We start from the raw sequence: 24,510 nt of genomic DNA on the forward strand, positions 1-24,510 counted from the left end.
CTCACTCTTGATGAAATTTTAGAAGATTTTCTAGATTGTTGCTAAGATAATAAAAAAAAACAAATCAATTGAATTTCTTGATAACATATTGCAGAATTTTGTGAAGGAACTTCTTGAAAAACATCAGGCGAAATACCTAAAATATTGTGTAGTAATGATCGAGAAATTTCTTGGCATAATTGCTGTAGTGTTATCTGGTGTGGTGCATTTAATCACCTTTTGGAGATTCCAACAGATTTGTTGACTAATGTTTGAAAGAACTGCAGTTATCCTGTTTTCCAAGAAAATTTGTAGAGAAACTCAATAATTTACTCGGATAACACCTTGTGGAATTTTTGAAGTAATTCTTTACAGTAACCGTGAATGAAATAGCATAGCAATTCTTGTCGGGTTCCTTGAAAAAAAATCCTTAAACGAATTTTATCAAAAACTCTGGAGTTGACCTTGGCGGGTTTTCTTGGAAGAAAATATGTGGAAATCTTTGGAAGATCTTTTAGAGCAACAACTAGAGAAAACTAGAGAGAGTGAAATAGGAAGTCCTAAGCTAGTCTTTGAAAAATTGTTCAATTAACCCATGGGAAAATTACTGGAGGTAGTAATGTTGAAGTGCTCAAGTGAAAAATACTGGAAGTAGTAGTGCTGAAGCAAATTCTGGAGAAATACTTTAAGCATCCTTTGAAAAAATGCTAGAAGAATTGATAGAGGAATCTCTTGAAGAATTTCTGAAGAGAACCCTGTACTAGTACCTGAAAGTATTCCAGATGAAATCTCTGAAAAAATCACTAGGACAATTCATGAAGATTTTCTCGAGAAATATGAGATGAAATTTTGCACTTCAAGCAAAATAAGGAAGAAAGGGACTTTAGAGACCCTTTCGAATAAAATGAAGACTGCAGAGACCTTTCATCACAAATAAAGACTTGCATTAATATAGAGAACAAGTTTCCAAAAACAAACCTGCTACCAATCCTACAAATGAGAATCCTTTACTGATCAAATATGAAGATATTAAAAAAAATAAACCATGTTTTGGTAAGTCGATAAAATTTCATAATCAAAAAGATCCTCACTGAACAGTTAAAATAGTGGTTTGGAAGCGGCGCAGCCGAATTTTTTTTCAATTCCAGATAACTTTCCAGCAAATAGTAGTTAGCTCTGGGTTTTGATGCCAAAATTCTTTGTCGCGAACATAATTTATCATAAATTACAGACTCAAAATAATTTCCCTGATTGTGATCGCAATTCCCTGAGAATTCCAGATTTTTTCCAGGTTGAATAAAATTCCCTGATAATTCCAGGTTTTCCAGGTTTTTCCAGGTAGTAAGGACTGTTCATTTTATAAAGTGGACACCTTGTGCATGCTGTATCTTTTTAATTTATCAATGAAATTTCAATCGGTTTTCTGCACATCGTTTGACTAGTATTGTACAATGTTGTGATAATAAAAATTCTCCAAAATTAATTAAATTTCACACGAATATGGAACAACGATTAGAACGGTCGGTTTTTGGAGGTTATCAAAATCAATGATTGTTAGAAATTGGCTGGAAAATTCGACAATTTATATTTTTTATTTTCAAAAAGGGCTTGTTCTTCGAAAGTATCATCAACTAGAAGCCTGATGGAAAAAATCAAGTTATTTTTGGAACAACAATTTTACAGATATAATAACATCATTTTCCCCCTATATTTTTAGAGAAAATCATTTTAAAATTGAAGGGGATCGGTATGAGTAGAATTTTTTTGGTTAAAAGTACGTCCTGACGGAAGTCCTAATATAGTATTAATATGAAAAATGACTTACGCCTTCATAGAGTTACTTATTAAGTCCCCAGGTGACATTTAAAGCACAATAGATACACAATTGCTTTATTCTTAGAAGACCTTTCAAAGTACATTGACAATCATCAAAATTGGCAACACTGCTGTAATAAAATCGACTTCATTTTGCACCTATTATTTTTGTAATATGTTATTCTGAGATTACCAATTGAAATTTTCGGAGAAAACCATTTACAATTTGCTGCAGATCGATAAATATGCGTACACGATTTTAAAAGTATGAGACTTTTTAGTAAAACTACCATAAACTGTAAAATTTGTGCTTAGGACTGTGGTTTAAACGCACGATTTGGCTCTCGTTTGCACAAATATAGTTTATTTAGTAAACCAGACCAGTTTTGAACACGCTTTTTACTTTCCTCTTTTGCTGGGAGTGAAAGGATGGTGTATCAGCAAATTTGGCCATAAATGGGTGCATCACTAAAGTTACCTAATGTCAGAGAATAGTGGAATATAGTTGATTTTTTTTAAAGCTATACCTTTTGTAGAACAGTAAAGGATACAAACATACAATATGTTCATAAAAATTAGGATTTTTGTTTTGCGAAAAATAATGTTATACTTTGACGAACAGCTTTTCTTAGGAGTTTTTGGAAAAAATATTTGGCTCTTCAACCAAAAGCATTTTCTAAGATCTTATATTTTAATAGTATTGTAGAATAATAGTTGAACGATGCACAGAAAACCGATTACGATTTTATCAATAAATAAAAAAGTTATAGCAAAAACAAAGTGTCCACTTTATAAAATGAACAGTCCTTAGACACCCTGTTACTGTTCGCATCATTGAAAAGAACTAAAAACTGGCCACCGTGAATCAAGTGAACAGCTTGAGCACTTCAACGCGTCAGGCAAAATAGAGTTTATAAAACCCACAATATTTAGAATATTGGATCTGTGCTTGTACTACAACTGCGGAGCAGATGTTCCGAGGTTTCGCGTTCCACGTCACAGAAACGACAGATATCATTCTGAACCTGAGCAATATTCTTCAAATTATATTTACTCATACAGTGTCCAGTTACTGAGCCAGTGTAAGTGCAGAGAGCTCTCTTGTTGAGCTCTTAAAGTCTTTTAGTGATAGTTATATTTCTCGCATAACTTCTGATCTCGCCCTAAAAGCCATTGGTAACCATGTGTGTAGCTCGTTGTTTCTGAGCATTTGAAAGGATTTTCATGTTATTTAACAACGCTATGGGAATGAAAGGATCATTAGCTACCTGCCCGTGATGTAGGTTTGGATGCTTATTCTTTCTTTTGCTCAGAAAGAACGATCTACACATGTGGCTTCCAATGGCTTTTAGGGCGTTATCTCAGAGTATGCGAGATTTGAAACTAATGAACTTTTGGATTGATTACACCTTGTGATGACCATCTAGCCTAGCCTTATAAATCTCAATAAGAGACGGAATATGCATTTCTTTGCCCTTTTTTGCAGAAGTGCTGTTTCATCCACTCCTGCATATATAAAAGGCTTATTATATTCAGTTAGAGCTCTCTTACATTGTACCCAATTTGAACTGTCTTTCGCCTTGTTGAAAAGCTTACGATTAAGCTTTCGTAACTTTTCTATCTATTATTCTACGAGTTCCACCACGGCACGTCTCTAGCAGAAGAGGCTGCTTGATAGAACAACTATCTTAGAAACTATTTACCTTCTGAGATGCATTCCTGAAAGAATCTCTACAGTTATTTCTGCAGAAATGCTTGGAGGAGTCCCTGAATGTATTACTGAGGGAATCTCTGGAGAATATACTGGAAGCATTCCGGAAGCTCTTCCTCAAGGAATCAGTGAAAGTATTCTTGAGAGAACCTATGGAGAAGTCGCGTAGGGTTTTATAGTCTCTATGATTCATTGCAAGTATTCGTCCAAAAATTCTTACGGAAATCTTATTTTGATTACTCAATGTTTTTTTTTCCAGAAATTATTGAAATTATAGCCGAAAATTTGATTGATGTTGAATATCATCAATCAAATTTTCAAATTTTCAATGGCAACTGTCTAAAAAACTCCTAAGTCAGGGTATGACAATTTAAGCATAATATATATTACATGATGACGGTAAGTTATCCCAGAACTACATCTTACATAAATCCCATTGATGATACCAGAAACTCATCCAGAGTTTCGTTATGATTCTACAAAAATTCGTCCAGATGATGCTTCGTGAAATCCGCTCATGCAGACATGCTTTCAACAAATCAATTTTCTATAGTAGGTATTCCTCATACAAACTATAATCGTTTTTGGTCTACTTTTGAATTGAAATTTTGACGGCATACATTTTAGGTGAAGATACATCGAAGCCAAACCTCAAACTTCCAGGACCACAAATTTTAAGAATCAGACAACCGATAACGCTGATAATGTAATCGTTGGTCACTCGGTGATGACCAATCGATCAAATTTTCAGTGCGAATGGTTGTCTGGTTCTCTAGATTTGTGCTCTTGAAAGTTCGATCTTTGGCTTCCAGGTATCTTCACCTTCACTACCGCAACTTTGGAATACATGGATAAAGGGAGGAATGATTTCGAACTTTGTGCAACACTTACCAGTCAGTCCAACTTTCTTGCGGCAAGTTGCGCATCGGTTCTTCTTCTTCTTACTGTCTTTGTCGCCGTCCTTATCGTCTCCATCGGCGGAGTTATTACTAGAGGATCCACTGCAACTCGCGTCTTCATCATCGATTTTCTGCAAAGATTTGACAATAGGATGAAACATTAGAAAAGCTCTTCCATAGCTAACGATTTCCAACCCCCCACTGATCACACTCATTCGAGAATCTCAATTCTAAACAACATACTCTTTTCCTCGAACCCCTCGCTTCTGACTCTTGCTTATCTTGAGGATTTGCATTAGAACTACTTTCACCCTTGTCCGGAAGTTCCGACATGTGTTCGCATTCTTCCCCCGAATAATCCGAATCAAAATCGGAATACATTTCAAGCGTATCCTCTTCAACATCTTCATCTTCTATCTCCGACTCCTAAGCGAGCAATTTTGGTAAGGTACTGATCTGGTATTCAGATTGACGATTAGGTTAATACTCACATCCTTGATGTCGGCGGAACTGAAAATCGCACTGTGGACTGTGGGCTGTGCGGTGTTCGTCACTGTGACCGGCGAGATTGAGGTGGCGCTGGCAGAGACGGAGGCTGTGGAGGCGGCGGCTGCTGTGCTGGTGTAGATCTGCGATGTGACTACGGTACCGATGTTTGTGGAGGAAGCGGCTACCGAACTGACTCCGGAGGGAGGTGGCGGGGGCGCACTGGAAGCAACTGGCGTACTGCTGACCGGGGGTTGCTGCTTTTTTCTTAGGGAATCCTGCGAAGGGACAGAACAAGAGTAAATAGTCCATTAGTGTTACGGTACAAATGTGTTGATTAATGTTCTAATGTGATTCAAAATATTACTTGCGTTGACCTTTCCAAATTATGCTAAACGAACATTATGCCCAACAGCTGTTTTGTCAGTTGTATAACAGTTGCTAATGAGTAGTTTAAGAAAAAAAAAGGATTTTACAGGTTTGCTGATCCTTTCGTATCATAACACCAATGTAACGGGTGTTCAGTGAAAAATGAGAATTATTTCAATACCTTTCTGTAATTAAAGTATAGAGCGTCAATTTTTTCTCTCTCCAAGAGAATTATTGCTCTCTGGACTTCCTTAAAAATAGATAATAACGTTTTTGCTCCACACCAAAATTTGAGATTAATTTGGTGAAAACTGAGACTGCACAAGCCCTTAAGGTGAAACAGTTCGGAATCATGAGCTTTTGTGGGTTAAGAACTACGTTGATACTGTTAGATACCATCAGTGCACAAATATCCGCTTATGCCCTTATTAACGCTCACTAGTGTAAAGAAGAAGTGGCGATAGTAACGTACAATAATGCAACAGTTAATTTCTCCAGAGATGCCTCCACATGTGTTTCTTAGAATTTACTCCTATTTTATCATTCAGAATTTCTACCAGTAATTTCTCTTAGGATTTACTCCAAAGATTGCTTCAGAAATGCTTTGAGAAATTTACCGAGAAAAGCTAAAAATTTTTGTTCAGGTATTTTCAACTGACTATTTATTTATTTACTTGTGATTGCATCAATTAATTTGATATAACCTTGTTAACGATGTTACTCCAATTTACTTAATCCATGGCTTTGTCTTTTCAACTTTAATTTTGGCCCACGCCTTCAGATGCTAGGCCATTTTTTCCTGTTTTTCTTGCTTTTCTAGTTGATTTTTTTGATTTTTTTTGTAAACACAAACAGGTCCGAACACTTCACGATCAACTGTAAAAGAATCAGATAAACTTGTTAACTTGTTCTCAAGCCATTTTGTAACATACAACACATTCCATTTTTATGTTTATTCAAAATTTAAATGTTTTCAATGATTCCATATGGTTAAATAGCCAACCACTATAGGCAGAACTGGTACGATTTTCGTACCCCTTAAATTTCTTGAAGATTCACACTGAAAGAATTCAAAGCGCAATCTCGGATAGAAGTTTTGAGAAATTTTTCAATGAATTAAAAAAAAATCTAGTGAAGTTGTTACCGAAATTTATGGAGGAAAGGATCTATTAATTTTTAAGAAGGAAGTCAATATAATTATCAGTAATATGTACGAAACAAATTTATTAAGAAACTTCTCTTTTTTGACATTACGTCCCCACTAAAACAAAGCCACATACTCAGCTTAGTGTTCAATGAAAACTTCAACACTTCCACAATGAGCACTTCACCGGTTTCTTTGCCAAAATTGCCATTTTCCTTTCGTATGGGTACGATGATACTCTATGCCTATTCAAGAAGTATGAGCTTCGTGGCCGTGCGGTTAGTGCTACCAAGCATTTAGCCGCGTCGATCCAAGGAGTGTGGCTACGATCGATTCCCGCTTCAAATCGTCAGGAACGATTTTCGACTGTGTCACTGGGCGTTGCCCGCTAGTCCGTTGTCTAGTGTGGTGCTTCCTTCGAAGGAGATAACCGTCCACTGGAAACATTGACTTTTTTAAGTCAAGGACGGTGTCCTTTTTAAGTCAAGAAAATCTCCATTACGAAAAGATCCTGGACCGACTGGGAATCGCAGCATCGCTTTGCTTGATAGCCGCGGTTTCTACCACTAGATTAAGGAAGGTTCTATTGGGTTTTGAACTTTGAAAATGTAAATAACCCAATAATTCAATGAGGTTATTCGTATAAAAGGAATGACAAAATTGTCAGACGATCGGACAATTGTAGGGTCCGAATCGTTTGAATGGTATCTTGCGACGAAAATTTGAAATTGTGTTGCTTCTCTGAGACTTCCGGGACGTATCATAAGAATGATTAGTTATTAGATGGATAAATGGAAGTATTCTTGAAACATCCTTGAAGTTGGTGCTAAAGCTACCATGTGAGAATGCCTGAAGTAATTCATCAGAGGCGTCGTCGCGTCCACATGTGCTCTGTATTGGTCCACATGTGCACTGCACAGGTGACAACTCATTCTTCATCCTAACCACCTACAACTCGGGAATCATTAGTGGATTGATCACTTTTCATATCTGGTCACATCTCTGAAGGTTTTTGGCGGCTTGTTATCAAGGCCTTTGACAGATTATTCACGAGACATATGAATTTTAGGTTATATTGTTTGCACTCAAATGAATCAAAATAATAAAATTAATACTTGGACTTGGACGTTACAGACTTGTGGGAATTCTAAAAAAATAGACTGAAGCAATCTCTGCAAAACGCACTGGAGAAACTTTTGAAGCACTTTTTTTTGCAAGATTCCTGAACTAATTCAAAGAGAAATTCCATGTTAAATTCTTGAAGGAATTGCCCTGATATTCTAAGAGGTCGCTTTAAAGGTTATCCGTGGAAAATTTCTCTAAGAATGCTCTAAGGAGAGGTTTCTATGGACGAACTCTCATGAAAATTGAGGAACGCTCATACAGTCAACTTTTTATAACTCGCTGTTGGGGAGACCATTGAGTTAGACAGATATACGTAGGGGTAACGCGCCCTACCTAGAGAACAGGGAGTCGTGAGTTCGATTTTCACCGAGAAGACGTGTAACTTTTTCGCAAACTTCACATCAATTTGTCCATTTAATCCAATTGCAAAGTATACGTAATGTTTAGTTTTTCGGTAGTTGTCAAACTTCCACTCGGCTGGTTAGCCGTAAACCACGAATCATAATTAATTAAAACAAGCAGTGCAGATATACAATTTTTTTTTTTTTTTATTAATTTCTTTATTAGTATCATTCTAAACATTACATTCATTTCTTATATCTAGGTGTTCTGTGTTATTTGACAACACTATCATCCTAATTTGGTAAAACAAATTTAAGATTTAATTAACATTTTGTTAACAACATATTACATTTCATTTGCCGTAGCAGTTCAGTTTTTTTTTTTTTTACAGGTGAGTTGATTTCACCTGCTTATAAGAGAAAAAAAAAGTTTTTAATATACTTAACCTAACTTAACCTAAACATATAACGCATTAATCGTGGCAATAGAAGATTGTAAAGATTTTTGCCTGAAATTATTTATTATTTTACAAGTGGTCCCGGCAAACTTCGTCTTGCCATCAAGTAGGCTGGTAAAAAACGCTATGAATCGTTCCATACAAAATTACAGTTCCGTTCACGCCCGTTTTTCCGACTTTCCCGGTGAATATCCTGGAACTTTTATACACACAAACACGTCGGAACACTTGACGAACAAAACGGAAATATAATTATTCAAATCCGTTGACCCGTTCAGAAGTCATTTCGTGACATACAAACACCATTCCATTTTTATTTATATAGATTTGACATTTGTTCCAATGTTTCAACATTGGATATTCTATGTAACTCATTGGTACTATACCAGGGAGGATCAGATATACAATTATGTAACACAAAATCAGTGCAACTGCGGATTTAGAGACCTTCGAGGTAGCCATGGAAACCCACTTTAACTGTGATTCTATAACTAGATATTGAGATACGGAATATTGGATTATACACAGTTGACTGTATTGTTAGATTTTTTTTTGTTTTTCCTTACAGGGAAAAGTAGGAATTTGAGGAGATACCATTGATTGATTTAAGCTTGATTCTTTGTTAGGCCTTATGCTGACTATTGAGGAAACTCACACGCTTAGATTAGGTTACCGGCCTCAGTAAAATTAACTAGATTTTTTGGACTATGAAAAAGTTAGTAAAATGGTCCCAGTCCTTTTTATCAAACAGGTTGAATATATACGAGTAAGGAGCCGTCCATAAGAGCATTGAAAGACATGTTCAGCAACGTTACAAATCGGATGAATTACCTTAGAATTCTAGAGATTTATTTTGAAATAGATAAGTGGAGTAAAATTTGCTTTGGATGGCTAGGGTAATGGGAGAAAAGCATTAATTTTCGACCCACGAGTATTCTGTGACGGATTTTATTACAAGGTAGTACAAAATTGTATGAATAGGTTGTCAACTAATGATGTGTCGAAAATCGGTGCTCATTTCCTAGTTGATTATTACAAGTACTTTCCGTACGACCTTGATATGGTTCTTAGTGCCACAAACTTAGATTCGAAAATCGATCTATCGTCTGTAAAAGGATTGTTGAAACCAACAACTGAGATCTCAGTAAAACAAATAATCTGCCGAACCTCAGTGAAATAAGTACCGAGATTAGGCGTTGAAAACTAACGAATTCTCAGCTGTTGGGTTCTCGGTGAATTGTTTTGTGGAAGTTGGTAAAATAATTTAAGTCTGCATTACGTGTAATTACGATGAGTCTATACAGTGAAACCTCTGAGTCGATGTTCCATGACTCGATATCGACTCATACAGCTTTCACTGTATTTTATGACTCGTTATTGACTTTCAGAACCATATTGACAACAAAGTTTCATGGTTACCATCATGATCCCTATAAATAGTTATGTTCAATTACTCGTTATTTTTGCTGGTGTCTTTAATATGAACTAGAGATTCAGATTTATGATGGTTCCAGTTTCATTCAGAGTTGCTTGCTGTCACTATATGAAATATGTTGATTTGTACTGACCGACTGCGATACAATTCGGATCATTCTATACCACATCCAGGGTTGGAAAAAAATCTTGAAATTCACTCTACAGTAGCCAAGTAAAGCAAATCACAGTCAGTGAAGCCAGTGCAATTTACGCTCATCGATGATGTAGACAAAAGCCTTGAAATAACAAAACACCCGTTGCTAAGGGCAACCCAAAATTACTGTAGAAAAATGTTCTTTTTCCCGCATTCAATGACACTACTGGTTTAGAAAATTCATGCACCCAACATAGGCTACTTGGGGATGGTACACAAATTATGTCACGTTAAATTTCAACTTTTTCGACCCCACCCTTTGTCACACTTTTTGTATGAGCTCTCCGAGAATTTTGTAAGGCTTGTCACGCTTGGCTCGACCCCTCCCCACCCTTGGAGCGTGACGTAATTTGTGCATGACCCCTTGATGATATTCACGTTTTTGAACTACAGTACTGGGAAGAGCCAAATTCGCGAAATTCAAGCCTATTACCATTCCCAGCACTGACCACATCAACATGATGCCACAGACAAACAGACGTAACACTTAGAACAAATCCTGATCAAAATCATAGTCACGATGACATGTACGCCCAATGCTAAAATCGGTGTGTTTGGCCGATGGACCAACAGATGGCGGTAGTGTGTAAACGTCAAACGCGAACAAAAACGATGCGAGCGCTGCGGGTGGTGGATTGGCCACCTACCATATATTTGAATCGGCCGTTAAAAAGGTGGTCGATAGACATCGGTGAGAGTGTGACGTCTGTTTGTCTGTGATGATGCTGTCTACTCCATCACTAGTTCATTGATGGCGATAGACTATGGATATCACTGATGGGTCAAGTTTTGCCATAAATTAACCCTCTAATACCCAACCCCGCCTTTAGACGGGGTACACTTTGGAATTTTGTGTATTTTTTCGTAGCTCGGAAATCAAAATGATTTTATTTTTGGCTTAAATCTTGACTCATAACACGCATATTAGAAAAGTTTTTTATGACTTTTGAAACTTTTTTGTATTTTTTAATTTTTTTTGAAAAATTGTATTCTTATATACCCTGGGGTTCATTTAACGTGTAATATAATAAATCGTACCTTTTATATTTTTCTGCGATCAACCTATCACAGAAGAGGAGCCTGGTGGTATCAAAATAATTTCAAACCTGCTTTTCCGTAAATTCCGCAAATGTTGCCAAAATCGGGAATTTTGAAATGCTTTTATTTTTTATCATTTTATTTTCTAAAAGTATCAGAAAATGTATGGCAACTATCACGTATGATGTGAACAATTTCTGGGAGCCTATTTCAGGTCAGATTTTGATTAATAATCATAGACATCATAAACTGATTATTTGTACCATATAAAAAGCACGCTTGTTGTACACAGCACAAGCGTTGTATTACCTTCAGTGGCCATTTGCGGCTGTTCTGGAGTGCAAATGTGCAATTTTAAAGCACACCCAAGTAACCATGGAGCATTATATCATTGCATATATAATGCAGCTGCATTGCCGTAAGCCTACCATTAAAGTAGTTTAAAAGTGGAAAAGGGCACTTTTACAGTTAAATTAATGCAAGAAGGACGATGAAGCCATGAAGCAACTTATAAAGTAATATTAATGCACCAGTACAATTTATAAAGTGATGTTAGTGCATTGATACATTTGTAATGTAGGGTTAATGCTTTATTGCTTGACAGCTCTTGCAATTTGTTGAATAAAAGCAATGTTGCATCAATGTTGTTGATATGCAGTAGAATACGTGCAATGTTATAATGCTTGTGGTTACTTGGGCAACCATATTAAAAGTAACAGATTTAAAATAAAGAACAATTTATTTCATGGATTTATTATTAGGATTTCCTGAACATAAAAACATGATTACCACGCTTATTATGTAAAAATATTGAACAGGGTTCTTAGTTGAAAAAGTAAAAAGTGCTTATAAATTACTTTGTTAAAATTGATGTTATCACAGTTGAAATGTAATATCAGAAATATATAGAAACAGAGAAAATGAAAAATATCTATCAAATATTTAATGGTTAGAAAACTACATGCCTTTCTTTGGATCATGGCACTTTTTAAAGGCTTTTTATTGAGACTGGCACCGCCACGCATCCAGCAATAGAGTTAATGAAGAGATCTCATCAAGCTAGCTCATTCAAGATTCCGGAAATATTTTGCTGAGAGTAGCAAAATGAATAATCAAAGGGGACGGGGTTGGTGGTCTGATGGCTACCGCTTCTGCTTCATATGCAGAAGGTCATGGGTTCAATCCCAGGCCCGTCCCTTTCCTCGTACTTTGTAGTTGTTGTAGTTGTATATCTCTCACTTTCTTCTATCTTCCATTCTAAATATATCACACTCAAACTATTCGTTCATAGCAAACGCTAGAACCAGAGACGGACAAGAAACCGTTTCCCTAACGCTTCCTACTTCCACGCGCACGCCTTTCTTACGCCTGATACATAGGCAGTCTGCTAACCACAAAAGCAAACCTCTCTGCCATGCCTTTCCCCCAATCCATACACTCCCGCATGAACTGACGTTAATGCAGTGGAATATACGGTCTACGTGGGAGTCAGTTCAATGCATCATCAATTCCTCCCCCTTCCCCTCATTGGTCTGCATTCTGACGTGGCAGGTGCCATTGTTGCCTAAAAATAGAAGATCACCAGCACTTATACACTGAGGATTCCTGTTAGTCCCAAGCAGTCATTCGGTTGGTTCCTTGTGTAAGTGCAGCTGATCTGGCGATACTGGAGTGCATCCACGGGCGGCCAATCAAGCTCAAGCTCAAGCTCAAGCTCAAGTAGCAAAATGAATAATCAAAGGATTGGGCGAAATTTATTTAAAAAAAAAACATGTTAAAGAAGTAATTATGTTGGAGTTGTTAAAGCAACATTATTAGTAATTTTGAAATAATATCAGTGAAAATTGTTGAAAGTTTTACTACTGAAATTCCAAATTTTATTCATTTCATTGAGTTACTTTTCTCTCAAGAAAACCGTTAGATTTTTTTTACAATTTTTTGTACAAATGCATTATCCAAGTAACCACTAGTCCGCTAATTCGCCTTTTTGGGCTCATAGGGCTATAGTACGGCTAATATACTGCCCATAAAAGCATAACTGTCCCATATGGATTTTCGAGCCAACACCTTTTTTCATTGAAATATTCAAGTTTCAATGTACCGTTTTGATTCATATTACGGACACTTAAGGCCTCAGTGAAGTATAGCACAGCATAAAGCATTCAAAATAAATCATTCTGTATGATTCCTCAGCGTTATCGAGCACCAGAAGCCCTTAACTTTCAAATCGTGGGTAAAGAATACGCTTCCGCAACTAGAATAATTTTAAATAAATCGAAATGTATAGCCTTTTGATAATTCTTATTCCGGACAAGTCCTCACTTTTGCCTCATATTCTGGACACTTTAATTCGAATTCCGGACATCTCATGAAAATCATTAATAGAAAAGTCAAATCATCAAATGAAATTGTTAAACCACTAAAAAGACGTCTAAGGCAGCTGTGCATTATAAATTTGCATAGATATTTATCAAAATAGCTTATAAAAACGAGCCTCGAAATTGTGAACTTTCGAACGGCAAAAATTGAAACATTTCGTGTGAAAAGTTTCTCATGCAAAGTAGAGTGTCCGGAATTAAAAGCTGTCCGTAATATGAATCAAAACGGTATACTATGCATATAAAAATAGACACACTATGTTTGAAAATGTTGTGGAAAAATATGACAGCCATTGCTCGTGTCTATAAACTGTATTTTGTTTTCTAAAAATTTAAAGCATGTCTAAAAAATGCTTCAAGTGATTTTTATATATCTAATATGGGGTAACATTGATCACCCATTGAAAAAAACGTTCGGTTATATTGAGAATATCATTTTTTACTAAAATCATGGTCCCTAAAACCGAATATGAAATCCAAACTCTTACAAGTTATTTACTTTTTGAATTATTTCAAAATTGTCGAAGTGTTTTCAATGTTTTGTGGAATACTCCTAAAGGTAGACAATTTCCCAAAGAAATTCTGCATTTTTTACTGCAATTAGTGAATTACACTCCCATGCAAAAGTTTGTGTTTACGAGAATTTTGAAGTTAGTTGCCTTTCCCCATACAAACTGAAACGAGAAAACTTCTGCTGATCAACTGTGGACAAGAGCAAAGCAGCTAATCCATTGGACGTGTAATCACAGAGATATGGACAAAACACTTTTGCATGTTTTTTAGGGGGTGAACTCTAACTTTTGCACGGGAGTGAGAGTGAACATATTAATGGAAGATTTGAAAACGGGATCGTTTAACGAATTTTGAAATGGGTTCTTTTTTTATTCGCTTTTAGAATTCCGTTCCGTTTTCGATAAACGTTTTTCAATGACTATCTCAAAACACATTTTCAACATTTTGCCCAAATTATCAGCTAGAGTTGGGGCCCAGATAGCCGTAGCGGTAAACGCGCAGCTATTCAGCATGACCATGCTGAGGGTCGTGGGTTCGAATCCCGCTGGTCGTGGATCTTTTCGTAAAGGAAATTTTCTCGATTCCCAGGGCATAGAGTATCTTCGTACCTGCCACACGATATACACATGCAAAAATGGTCAATCGGCAAAGAAAGCTCTCAGTTAATAACTGTGGAAGTGCTCATAAGAACACTAATTTCAGAAGCAGGCTGTGTCCCAGTTGGGATGTAACGCCAGAAAGAAGAAGATCAGCTCGAGTTATGAACAAAGTTTCTCAATGTTTTCCTCAACAACTGTTATTGAAATGACTACAGAAATACCTAAAAGAAATCACTCACCAATTTTTTTTTCTTGCGGATTAACTTATCATTGATCACGAGATAATTTGAAAAAAATCAGGCTCACCAGAACACCACACATAATCCGATTGATATTAAAAAAAACAAACACAATACAGGTCGGACTCGATTATCCGGAGACTCGATTATCCGGGGACTCGATTATCCGGGATTCGATTATCCGGAATTTTAGACTCGATTATCCGGAATTTGTTATTTGATGTTCTCGTTTTTCAATTTATATGCATAAATATCAGATAATTTGGTATTGCAATATACAAAATGAATGATTTTGCAGTTTAGAACGTATTAAAGAAAAGGGGGGGTTGAAAAAGTGTTTTTTGTGTATGCTGGTCAAAATTATTTTTTCTTGTAAAAACCCCTACTGTTTCTAGAAAAAAAATTCTGGCTACTCCACTGCATCATATAAATACAATAACGAAAAAAGATATTATTTAAGTTCTTTTATCAAAGATTTAAATTTTTTTCTTAGTGATTCGATTATCCGGAGGATTTGATTATCCGGAGTGAAAAAAAAATCGATACTCCGGATAATCGAGTCCGACCTGTACAACAAAACATTTGCGATCAATGTAGTTTAGCTGACCATCTTAACATTTGGTGCTTTAATTATATTTTTTTTCTTGTCGATTACCAACGTATTCCACCAATTTGTGATGCCTATTTAACTATGTAACAATAATTTAAACAGCATTCATGTTTTATATTACTAACTTCTACTATACGTTTGACAACAACTTCGAAATATCTAAGTTATTCTCATAAGTCCCCCTCCTCCTTTCTGGCGTTACATCCCAACTGGGACAAAGCCTGCTTCTCAGATTAGTGTTCTTATGAGCACTTCCACAGTTATTAACTGAGAGCTTTCTTTGCCGATTGACCATTTTTGCATGTGTATATCGTGTGGCAAGTACGAAGATACTCTATGCCCTGGGAATCGAGAAAATTTCCAACCCGAAAAGATCCTGGACCAGCGGGATTCGAACCCACGACCCTCAGCATGGTCATGCTGAATAGCTGCGCGTTTACCGCTACGGCTATCTGGGCCCCTCATAAGTACGTTCCACATTGAGTTTTTCAGCTCGTAATGGCCACCACCACTTTCATTTGGACTTATTTTAACTTTGTTTTATTTCAAAATTTAACTTAAATTTAATTTCCGTACTTAAAAATCAATTTGAAATGTTTTTCATTGTGTTGCCAAAATTGGGAAGAAAATGTTGCCAAAAACGGGTGTTGCTAAAATCGGGGGTAGACAAAAGCGGGTGTTGCCAAAATCGGGAAGGCACTGTATTGTAAAAACTTGAATTTTTATTATTGCAAAAAATCAATAACTAGAAGAGGCTTCAAGAAAAAATGAAAAAGGATAGGGATGTTCAAAAATAAAAATTATAAAAATCAAAAACCAAAATTCATAAATTTGCGAATAAAAATAAATCATTGTCCAAAACGTGTTTAGAACGATTTTAGATAACTCAAAATGATGTTTAGATCGAAAATTAAAATTTGGGTATTAGAGGGTTAAGCAAATGAAATGACAGTTTTTTTTTCGTAAAGGAAATTTTCTCGATTCCCAGGGCATAGAGTATCTTCGTACCTGCCACACGATATTCACATGCAAAAATGGTCAATCGGCAAAGAAAGCTCTCAGTTAATAACTGTGGAAGTGCTCATAAGATCACTAATCTGAGAAGCAGGCTTTGTCCCAGTTGGGACGTAACGCCAGAAAGAAGAAGAAATGACAGTTTATCAATAGGATATTTTTGACAGTGCTGCAGATAGGTTGTAACTATTTGTTGGCCAGAAAGAAGAAGAAATGACAGTTTATCAATAGGATATTTTTGACAGTGCTGCAGATAGGTTGTAACTATTTGTTGGTCACTGAAAAACATTTCATTTCATTTAAATAGCTTGGATAATTACCACGTGATCACTCATTCTGCGGTGATTATGATCTAGAGTGCGATGTCGCATCACTGTTGTTGGTTGTCAAATCAAAGTGATATTGCTAGCTCGCAAGTGATATTGACAGTTTTAGTACATCAGCCATCAATTGATATGACTGATATTGAGCAACTATGGTTTCATTACTGTATTAATTTGTCTAATCCTACTTTAGCTAGAGCAATTTTCAACTCACCTTATAACATACTGAACATAGACCGTCTTGTGCGGGATTGCCGTAGAATCCACAACCTGATCGACACATCGGCTGCATTGGATTCGATTCTCGCTCCATTCTGTGTACACTCACTCTCCGGACTAGCAGAAGAGGCCTAGGAGTAGGTGCGCAATTTTGCCACCTGCCCGAACAACACTCACTCCCTTGCACTCGAATTCTCACACACAGGGTTGAACTAGGTAGTTGCTGATTGCTGTTTTGCTTCCTCTCTTGGTGAGAAGGGGAAGAAGCCCAGGGAGAAAACACGGATTCGTTTCTCCCTTCCCTACTGCACACGCCTAAGTACGGATACCAGAACCGGGAGCAGGCTTTCGATTTACTTTCGATTTTCTTCTTCTTTTTTCTTGCTTTAGGTCTTGCCGAAAGCAAAGGTCATACACAATTAGAACTGTTGCTGGAATATAAAGCTTCTCAAAATAGACTACACTTGCGAAGGGAAATCCTCCTCTTCGCTATTGCACTTCTGCTGCTTGCTACTGCAACAACTCACTAACACTGCAGATTTATCTTCACCAAATCGAACTGAAATTGTTGAAACTGGTTTTTCTCCGAACTGTCAAACAACACAACTGGGCAACTTGGGTAAATCAGGTTTCTTCTTCTGAGTGCAACCACAAAAAAAAACTCACACTGCGCACAACTTAGCAACCACCACAAATCACTGGATATCGCTTTTGGCTTGCTGTGATTCTAGCGTTATGATGTGTTGTTTTTCTTTGTTTTGTTTGCACTTTCGGTACACTTTTTTTTTGTTGTTGTTGTTAATCCTTGTTCTGTTGGAGTTGAAAATCCTCAAACAATTGCGTTCTGCTTCAATGTGGGCGGGGAAAGTTGGAAGCGCGGTGCTCTGTATACAGACACGCACACTCACGAGCGGAGGTTGGCCGTGTCACGGCGATGGAAGTTCAATGTTTTCACGCTTTGGATCTGAAAATGAGGAGAAATGGGAAATTTTTCATTAGTTATTACTCATATTTTAAGAAAAATATCATGAATGATATATATGTACTACAATTCTTCATAGTTTCGTTCTGAAAGAGCCGAAAGAGCAATCAAATGAGACTAACTTGAACAATCGCACTCTGAAATAGAATCAAACATAAAACGAGCTCACCGAAATTTCAGAAACATAAACAGAATAATAAAACGTAAAGAAAGTATACAATAAAAATAAAACATAGAAAGAGTCCACCAAAATTAGAGAAACAGAAAAAGGAGAAGAATAAAACGTAAAGAGAAGAATTATAAACAAAAAATCGAGCATTTGTCGTAACTTTTAATTGTCGAACGTTTCAAAGGCCAGCCTACTCCCCTTTGAAACTGTATTTTTGGATTGAATGTCGATTTTTCCGGTATCGTGTTTAAATATTTGTCATATAATGTTTCATTTTTTTCGTTGAAAGACTTCCTGTAAATCACTTAAGATTTCTCCAATTCCATAAGCCATTATTCTAAAGATTCATTCAGATATTCCTACTGACAATACGCAAAGTGTTTCTACATCAATGTTTCTAGAAATTCTTTTGAGGATATTTTTCTTGTAATTTCCTTCTTTTCCTCTAGATTATATCTAGGGATTTCCTCTAAAAATTGTTTAGCTGGATGGTCCTCGTTTGCCTCTAGATTCCATCTGGGGATTTCCTCGAAAATTCCGGATATTATCCACACATTTCTCTATGGAATTATTTGAGGACTCCTTGAAGAATGCCTTCAAAATTTAGATCACAAGTTTTTGCAGAACCTTCTCCAGAGACTTCATCAGGCTTTTCTTGAAGGATTCCTTCAGAGATGTGCTAGAATAACTCCAAAAGGAGTATGCTCATATTCCTCTGAAAATTTATTCAGCTTTTTATAAAACTTTTCTCGAAATGTGTCTTATGAGTTTTTCAGGAAAACCTCCATAGATTTCTTTTTGAAATCTTCAAGAAACACATTTAGTTTTTGTGTTTTTTTTCCATTTTTTTTCTGAAAACTCAGAAAAAAAAGTTCATTTAGGGAAATGTTGAAATATCAATCTAGAAATACATCTGGGCAAGTTCCTTAAAACTCATACCAAATTCCACCTAGCAATACTTGGTGATGCGTCTGAACAAACCTCTCAAAGAATCCCGAGAAGAAGTCTACGAAAATCCTTGGAAGACTTCCTGGAGGAATCCTTTGAGCAATTTCTAAGGAAATCTTTGGAGGAATTCCTGAAAAAAACTCTTAGATGAATTCCTGGGCGAAACTCTAGAGGACGTTTTTTGAAGGAAACTTACCGACAGAATCTCAAGAAACATCTCTGGAGGATGTTTGATGGATTCCCGGAAATATCCTCAGAGCAGTCTTGTGCAAGTATGTCCTTATAATCTTAGCAGCTATCGCAAGAGAAATTTTCTACCACAATATCTGGCAGATTTTCCAGTGGAACCTTTGGAGGAATTTTCGAATTAATTCCCGAAAGAATCCTTGGTTTATAACTCTAGAGAATCCCCAAAGGATTTTTCGGGGAAATGCTTGGAGAAATTCACGGAGAAATCCCTAGATGAATTCCCAAATGAATCCCTGGAGTAATTCTTGGCTAAATACCCGGTATAACTCCTTGGAGTCTAAGAGTATAACCCGAGGGAATCCGCAAAGGAATTCCAGAGGAGTTATACTCTGGAGGAGTTCCATTGATATTTTTTTGGAGAAATCTCTGGATAAATTCCTGAACGAACCGCTGCAGGAATTCCCTGAAAAAATCCTAGAAAAACGCCCGAAGGAATTCCTGGAAGAACTCTCGAAGGAAATCCTGGAGGATTTAGCGAAGAATATTCTAGATTGATACTCAGATGGATTCTCTCAGAACTCCTTGGAGGAATTCCCGGAAAAATCGCCGGAGGGATACTAGTAGAAACTTTCGGAGAAATATCTGGACGAATTCTCGGCAGAATCTCTGGAGAAAATCCCTGCGTAATCCTCGGATGAATCCATCGAAGAAAAAAAAAAAAATGATGCTACTAGAACAAATTAAAACAGAAACAGACAGAAGAATAATAAAACGAGAAAAATCGAAATATACAACGTAAAATTTGGGGATTTTACGTTTCCTGATTTAATTCACAAAAGCAAAACGCAATAAAACAATCAATTGACAAAACAACTTCAGCAGCCAAAGCTCAAAACCAACTTCGCGAAGGAACTGTGTGTATTGAATAGAGATGGGCGACTCACTCACGAATCATTCAAAAGAGTCGACTCTCGAAAATGAGTGAACGAATCACGGTTCTTTTCAAAAGAGTCATGATTCATTTGCACCTAATATTTTGGAAGGGGGCTTAAAAATTTACTAGGAATCATATTTTCGAGTTGCAATTGTCATAGTCAAACAATTCGGACATGTATTAATAGTTAAAGCTGCTGTACGAAAAATATTCTCATTCCAAAACTGTTGTACTTTTTGTTTCTTGTGTAAGTTACATGATTTATTTTTGGTTTCATGAATGAGTCACCGAATCGATCAAAAGAGTCGATTCACTTTTGTGAGTGAGTCACCTACGATTCGCTCTCAAAATTTGATCATTTTGCCCATCTCTAGTATTGAAGGAAGAAAGCCAACGGCAGCCTGGCTCGAGAGTCGCTCAATAGTCGTCATGTTGGGAATAAGACGGCATTCCTTCGCAGAAATCCCTGGAAAATTCCCCTGAAATCCCTGGAGTAGTTCCTAACGGAATCCCTGGAAGAACTCCCGGAGGAACCCCTAGAGAAATTCCCAGAGAAATCGCTGATGAAATTTTCAGAGCAATCCATGGAGGAATTCTAGAAGGAATCTCCGGATGAATTCCCGGAGAAATCCTTGGAGGAAACTCTGGAATAATCTCTGTAGGATTCATGGAGAATTCCGTGAAGTATCTCTGGAGGAATTCTCAGGAAAAACATGCATAGTTAAGAAAATCCGGGAGGGATTCCCGAAGGAATCCTTAGATGAAATCCAGGACAACCCGTAACGAAATACCGATGGAATTCTCGAAGGAAAAATGAAAAATGACAAAATTAAACAAAGAATGAGCTAGTGGCGAACCCGCCATGGCCGAAAAGCCACTGTAATAAAGATAAATAATTATAATAATAGAAAAACGCCCGAAGGAATTCCTGGAAGAACTCTCGAAGGAAATCCTGGAGGATTTAGCGAAGAATATTCTAGATTGATACTAAGATGGATTCTCTCAGAACTACCTGTACGAATTCTCGGCAGAATCTCTGGAGAAAATCCCTGCGTAATCCTCGGATGAATCTCTCGAAGAAAAAAAAAAATGATGCTACTAGAACAAATTAAAACATAGAACGAGCTCACCAGAATTTCAGAAACAGACAGAAGAATAATAAAACGAGAAAAATCGAAATATACAACGTAAAATTTGAGGATTTGACGTTCCTTGAATTGAATCACAAAAGCAAAACGCAATAAAACAATCAATTGACAAAACAACTTCAGCAGCCAAAGCTCGAAACCGACTTCGCGAAGGAACTGTGTGTATGGGTGGAAGAAAGCCAACCAGGCAGCCTTGCTCGAGCGAGAGTCGTCCAACAGTCGTCGTCATGTGGGGGGTAAGACGGAATTCCTTCGGAGGTACGCGCGTGTCGTGAGGAGAGATCGAAAGCAAACGTGAGAAGAGAAGGACACGAGAAGGATGAAGGAGGTAACCGAGCCGGATGAATGCGCATGTGATCTTCTAAGCTCGCGACAACGACACAAAAAATACGTCTCAGGGCCTAAGCCAAAGCGAACGGATTCGACGAATGCATTCTGCTTTGCTCGGAGCTTGAAGCCCGAACCGAAGTGTATGGACGGCGAAGAGGGACGAGGAGACCAGGCGGGGAAATCGGGGACGAGACCTTCTTAGGTTATGTACACACCGGTTTTGGCCACCAGCACCAGGTGTGTGAGCGCGGGTGGCAAGCGAGGATGGTAGCAAGCAAGCAGTGCAGACGACGGAATGACAGATGAGGTGAAGAGACGGAGACGATGACGGACGAACGCACGAACAGGACAGATGAAGTGGGACGGAGGCTAATAACACGAATGAGGTCACAAAGAGCGAAGCAAAAACACACACGAATTTCGATGGACGGCGATAACGAAGGAACGGGACGGCGGTGGAGAGTGCGATTGGAATCGTTTGGGAATTGTGTGCGTGAGAAGACGAATGTGAGTTCAGAGTATTAGAAGAATGGGAGAAACAGAGAAGAGAGCGATGAAAATCGCTTGCAAGTTCGCACACATACTATTGCGTGGCAAATAATGAAAGAAAGAGAATGTTGAATTAAAATAAATTATTTTTCGTAGGAATCATCATATTTAAAGCATTGAAACCTCAGATTTTGATCGTTATAGCATATAAATCCTCTTTTATTTTCCTATGGAACTATTTCTACATATTTTTAACGAAATAATTCGATGTTCTAGAAAACTACGATTGATTTTACTTTAAAAAAACGACAAAAATATCTAATTTGATTCAATATTTATTTCGAGCTCTTCATTTAACATTATAAAACATAATCTTTTAAAGCTTCCAATAATAGTATTTGACAATAAAAATACCTGCAAAAGAACATTAGACAGCATTTTTCTTCGAATTTTGTTCGTCTATCAGCAGCCATTACAGAAATTAACACTTTGTATGAATTTCTCTCTCGAAACCCACCGTGAGAGCCCGTGAGAGAATTTCCATCAAATTTGAGCGCCTCTCTCTTTCTCATTCTAGTCGCGACACAGACAACCTTCAAATTGATCAACCATCATCAATTTCATTCTCCTGTGAGAGAAAGAGCGATCATCATTAATCGAATCGAACGAGTGTACCCGCAGCAAGAATGACGGAGAGAGAGAAAACACTCAATGTTTGTGGAAAATATTGACATTCACGGACATATCGCAGAGTCGACGGACGGACGGCAGGTTTCTCTTCGCGTTGCCGTCGCGATTATGGAAAGCTTACAAACAAACAACACATTCGGCCGACGACATCCAATGTCTGTCTCTTCTACGTTTATTATAAGCAAAAGGGAAAAAAATGTGATTATATGAGAGTGTTGGAAGTGCCTGCATAACAAACAGAGCAAAATCAACGCTTCGTGCACCATCGGTTTGACGTCGTGTCGCTAATGAATGTGACGGCAGTGACGTCACAAAGGCTCCGTATGGGAGTGAACGAAATATAATCGTGTGCGGTGCGGATTGTATATGACAATAAGGGACTAAAAATAGCACCCAAAGAACATTAGAAAAATGAATGGTTCGCCTATAGGGAGTTAGATGTTGTTGACAAACGTAATTAGCGGAATGTTTTGTTCTGAAAATAAATTTGTTGTTTGCATTTTAGAAGATCACAATCTAAATTTGAAGATTTATCGATAATATTCGATATTGGATTTAAAGATTCAATTTAAAAATTTAAAGATTCAATGAGAACTGGTGAGACCTTTCCATTTTGCATTCTAAACTATCTTCCTAAAGTGTTGGCATTTCCGAAGCCGATTACTCTTCTTTATCATTTGAAGTAAAAACTCATCGAAAGAGTAGTAATGGTAACAATGAGTAACCTGAAAGCCATTAGACTTCAAGTATTTGAATGGTGAGTCCTTTCCATGTTTCATCTAATAAATTAAACTTATTGAATTTTAGATTTTTAAGTTCGTGATTCATTTATTGCTACGCCAATATTTTTCAAACTTCAACACATGTCGGTGTTTTTTCACAAGAGTGTCGCTAGCCTCAAAAAATGGATGGCTTTACTTAAAATTAGCAATAATTTCATAGGAACCAACACTCGCAATCAATCTCTTTTTTGAATAATCTCCATGAAAGGAAGAACAGCAAGTCGAAGGCCGAAGTTGCGTGACACCAGCTCAACTGCCAGTCCAGCTGTCGACTTGCGAGTCATGACTCGGGTATAAATTTCGGAAGGACGCATAGGGAATTTTCTCAGTGTAATTATATACACGTTTTCTCTGCATCGACCGTCTGTGCTACCGGGCCAATCAAAATCTCATCTTTGCACCTCGCCTTGGAATTTCCTTCCAGCGCATTTTTGGCTGAAAAAAGATGAATTGGCTTCTCGAGGAAACTCAAAGTAACAGGATGTAACCACTTTCGGATTACTTGCTGAAGTGTTTTCAAATTAATAGGTAAACAAAAACAAATGTCGTAAGTCTTAGGTCTGATCAACATTTCTTCAAAATTCTGGAATTTATGTTGTCTGGGCATTTTTGTTTTCGATTTATTCGCATTATATGAGCAATGTTTGTTATTTTAAGGACATCTTCCATGAATTTCGTTCGAAATATCTTCAAGAATTCAACCTGTTTTCTAAGGATAACCCCAGACATTCTGCCGAGATTCCACTAGGAAATCGAAGAAATTTTTTTTCGAAAATTTCTCAAGAAATTCCAAACTTTTCCTGGAATTTAACCTTTTACCATCGAATTTCTTCTACGATTTTCGTGGAGTGCAAGTTGAAGAGCCCGGGCAAGCATGAGATTTTTCGTTGTGTCGCCGGTTTTGGTTCTTTTTTTCAGTTTTAACGTTTGCCGGGCAGTGCGAGTTGAAGAGCCCGAGC

General features: G+C 37.2%; 1 protein-coding gene across 4 annotated transcripts in view; it reads right to left on the reverse strand.

The window, feature by feature from the left end:
* Positions 1-24,510, reverse strand: part of LOC5573065 (AN1-type zinc finger protein 6) — a 173,079-nt gene that overhangs the window by 13,189 nt on the left and 135,380 nt on the right. For all 4 annotated transcript variants that reach the window (XM_021837838.1, XM_021837837.1, XM_001654332.2 and 1 more), the window contains 3 exons: positions 16,886-17,854; positions 4,896-5,168; positions 4,397-4,535 (listed from right to left, as the gene is read on the reverse strand). In XM_021837838.1, the coding sequence (XP_021693530.1) occupies positions 4,397-4,535; positions 4,896-5,168; positions 16,886-16,984 (511 nt within the window). In that variant the 5' untranslated portion in view covers positions 16,985-17,854. The remainder of the gene's footprint in view (positions 1-4,396; positions 4,536-4,895; positions 5,169-16,885; positions 17,855-24,510) is intronic.

This window comes from Aedes aegypti, chromosome 1 (assembly GCF_002204515.2).
Source record: "Aedes aegypti strain LVP_AGWG chromosome 1, AaegL5.0 Primary Assembly, whole genome shotgun sequence".
NCBI classification, from domain to species: domain Eukaryota; kingdom Metazoa; phylum Arthropoda; class Insecta; order Diptera; family Culicidae; genus Aedes; species Aedes aegypti.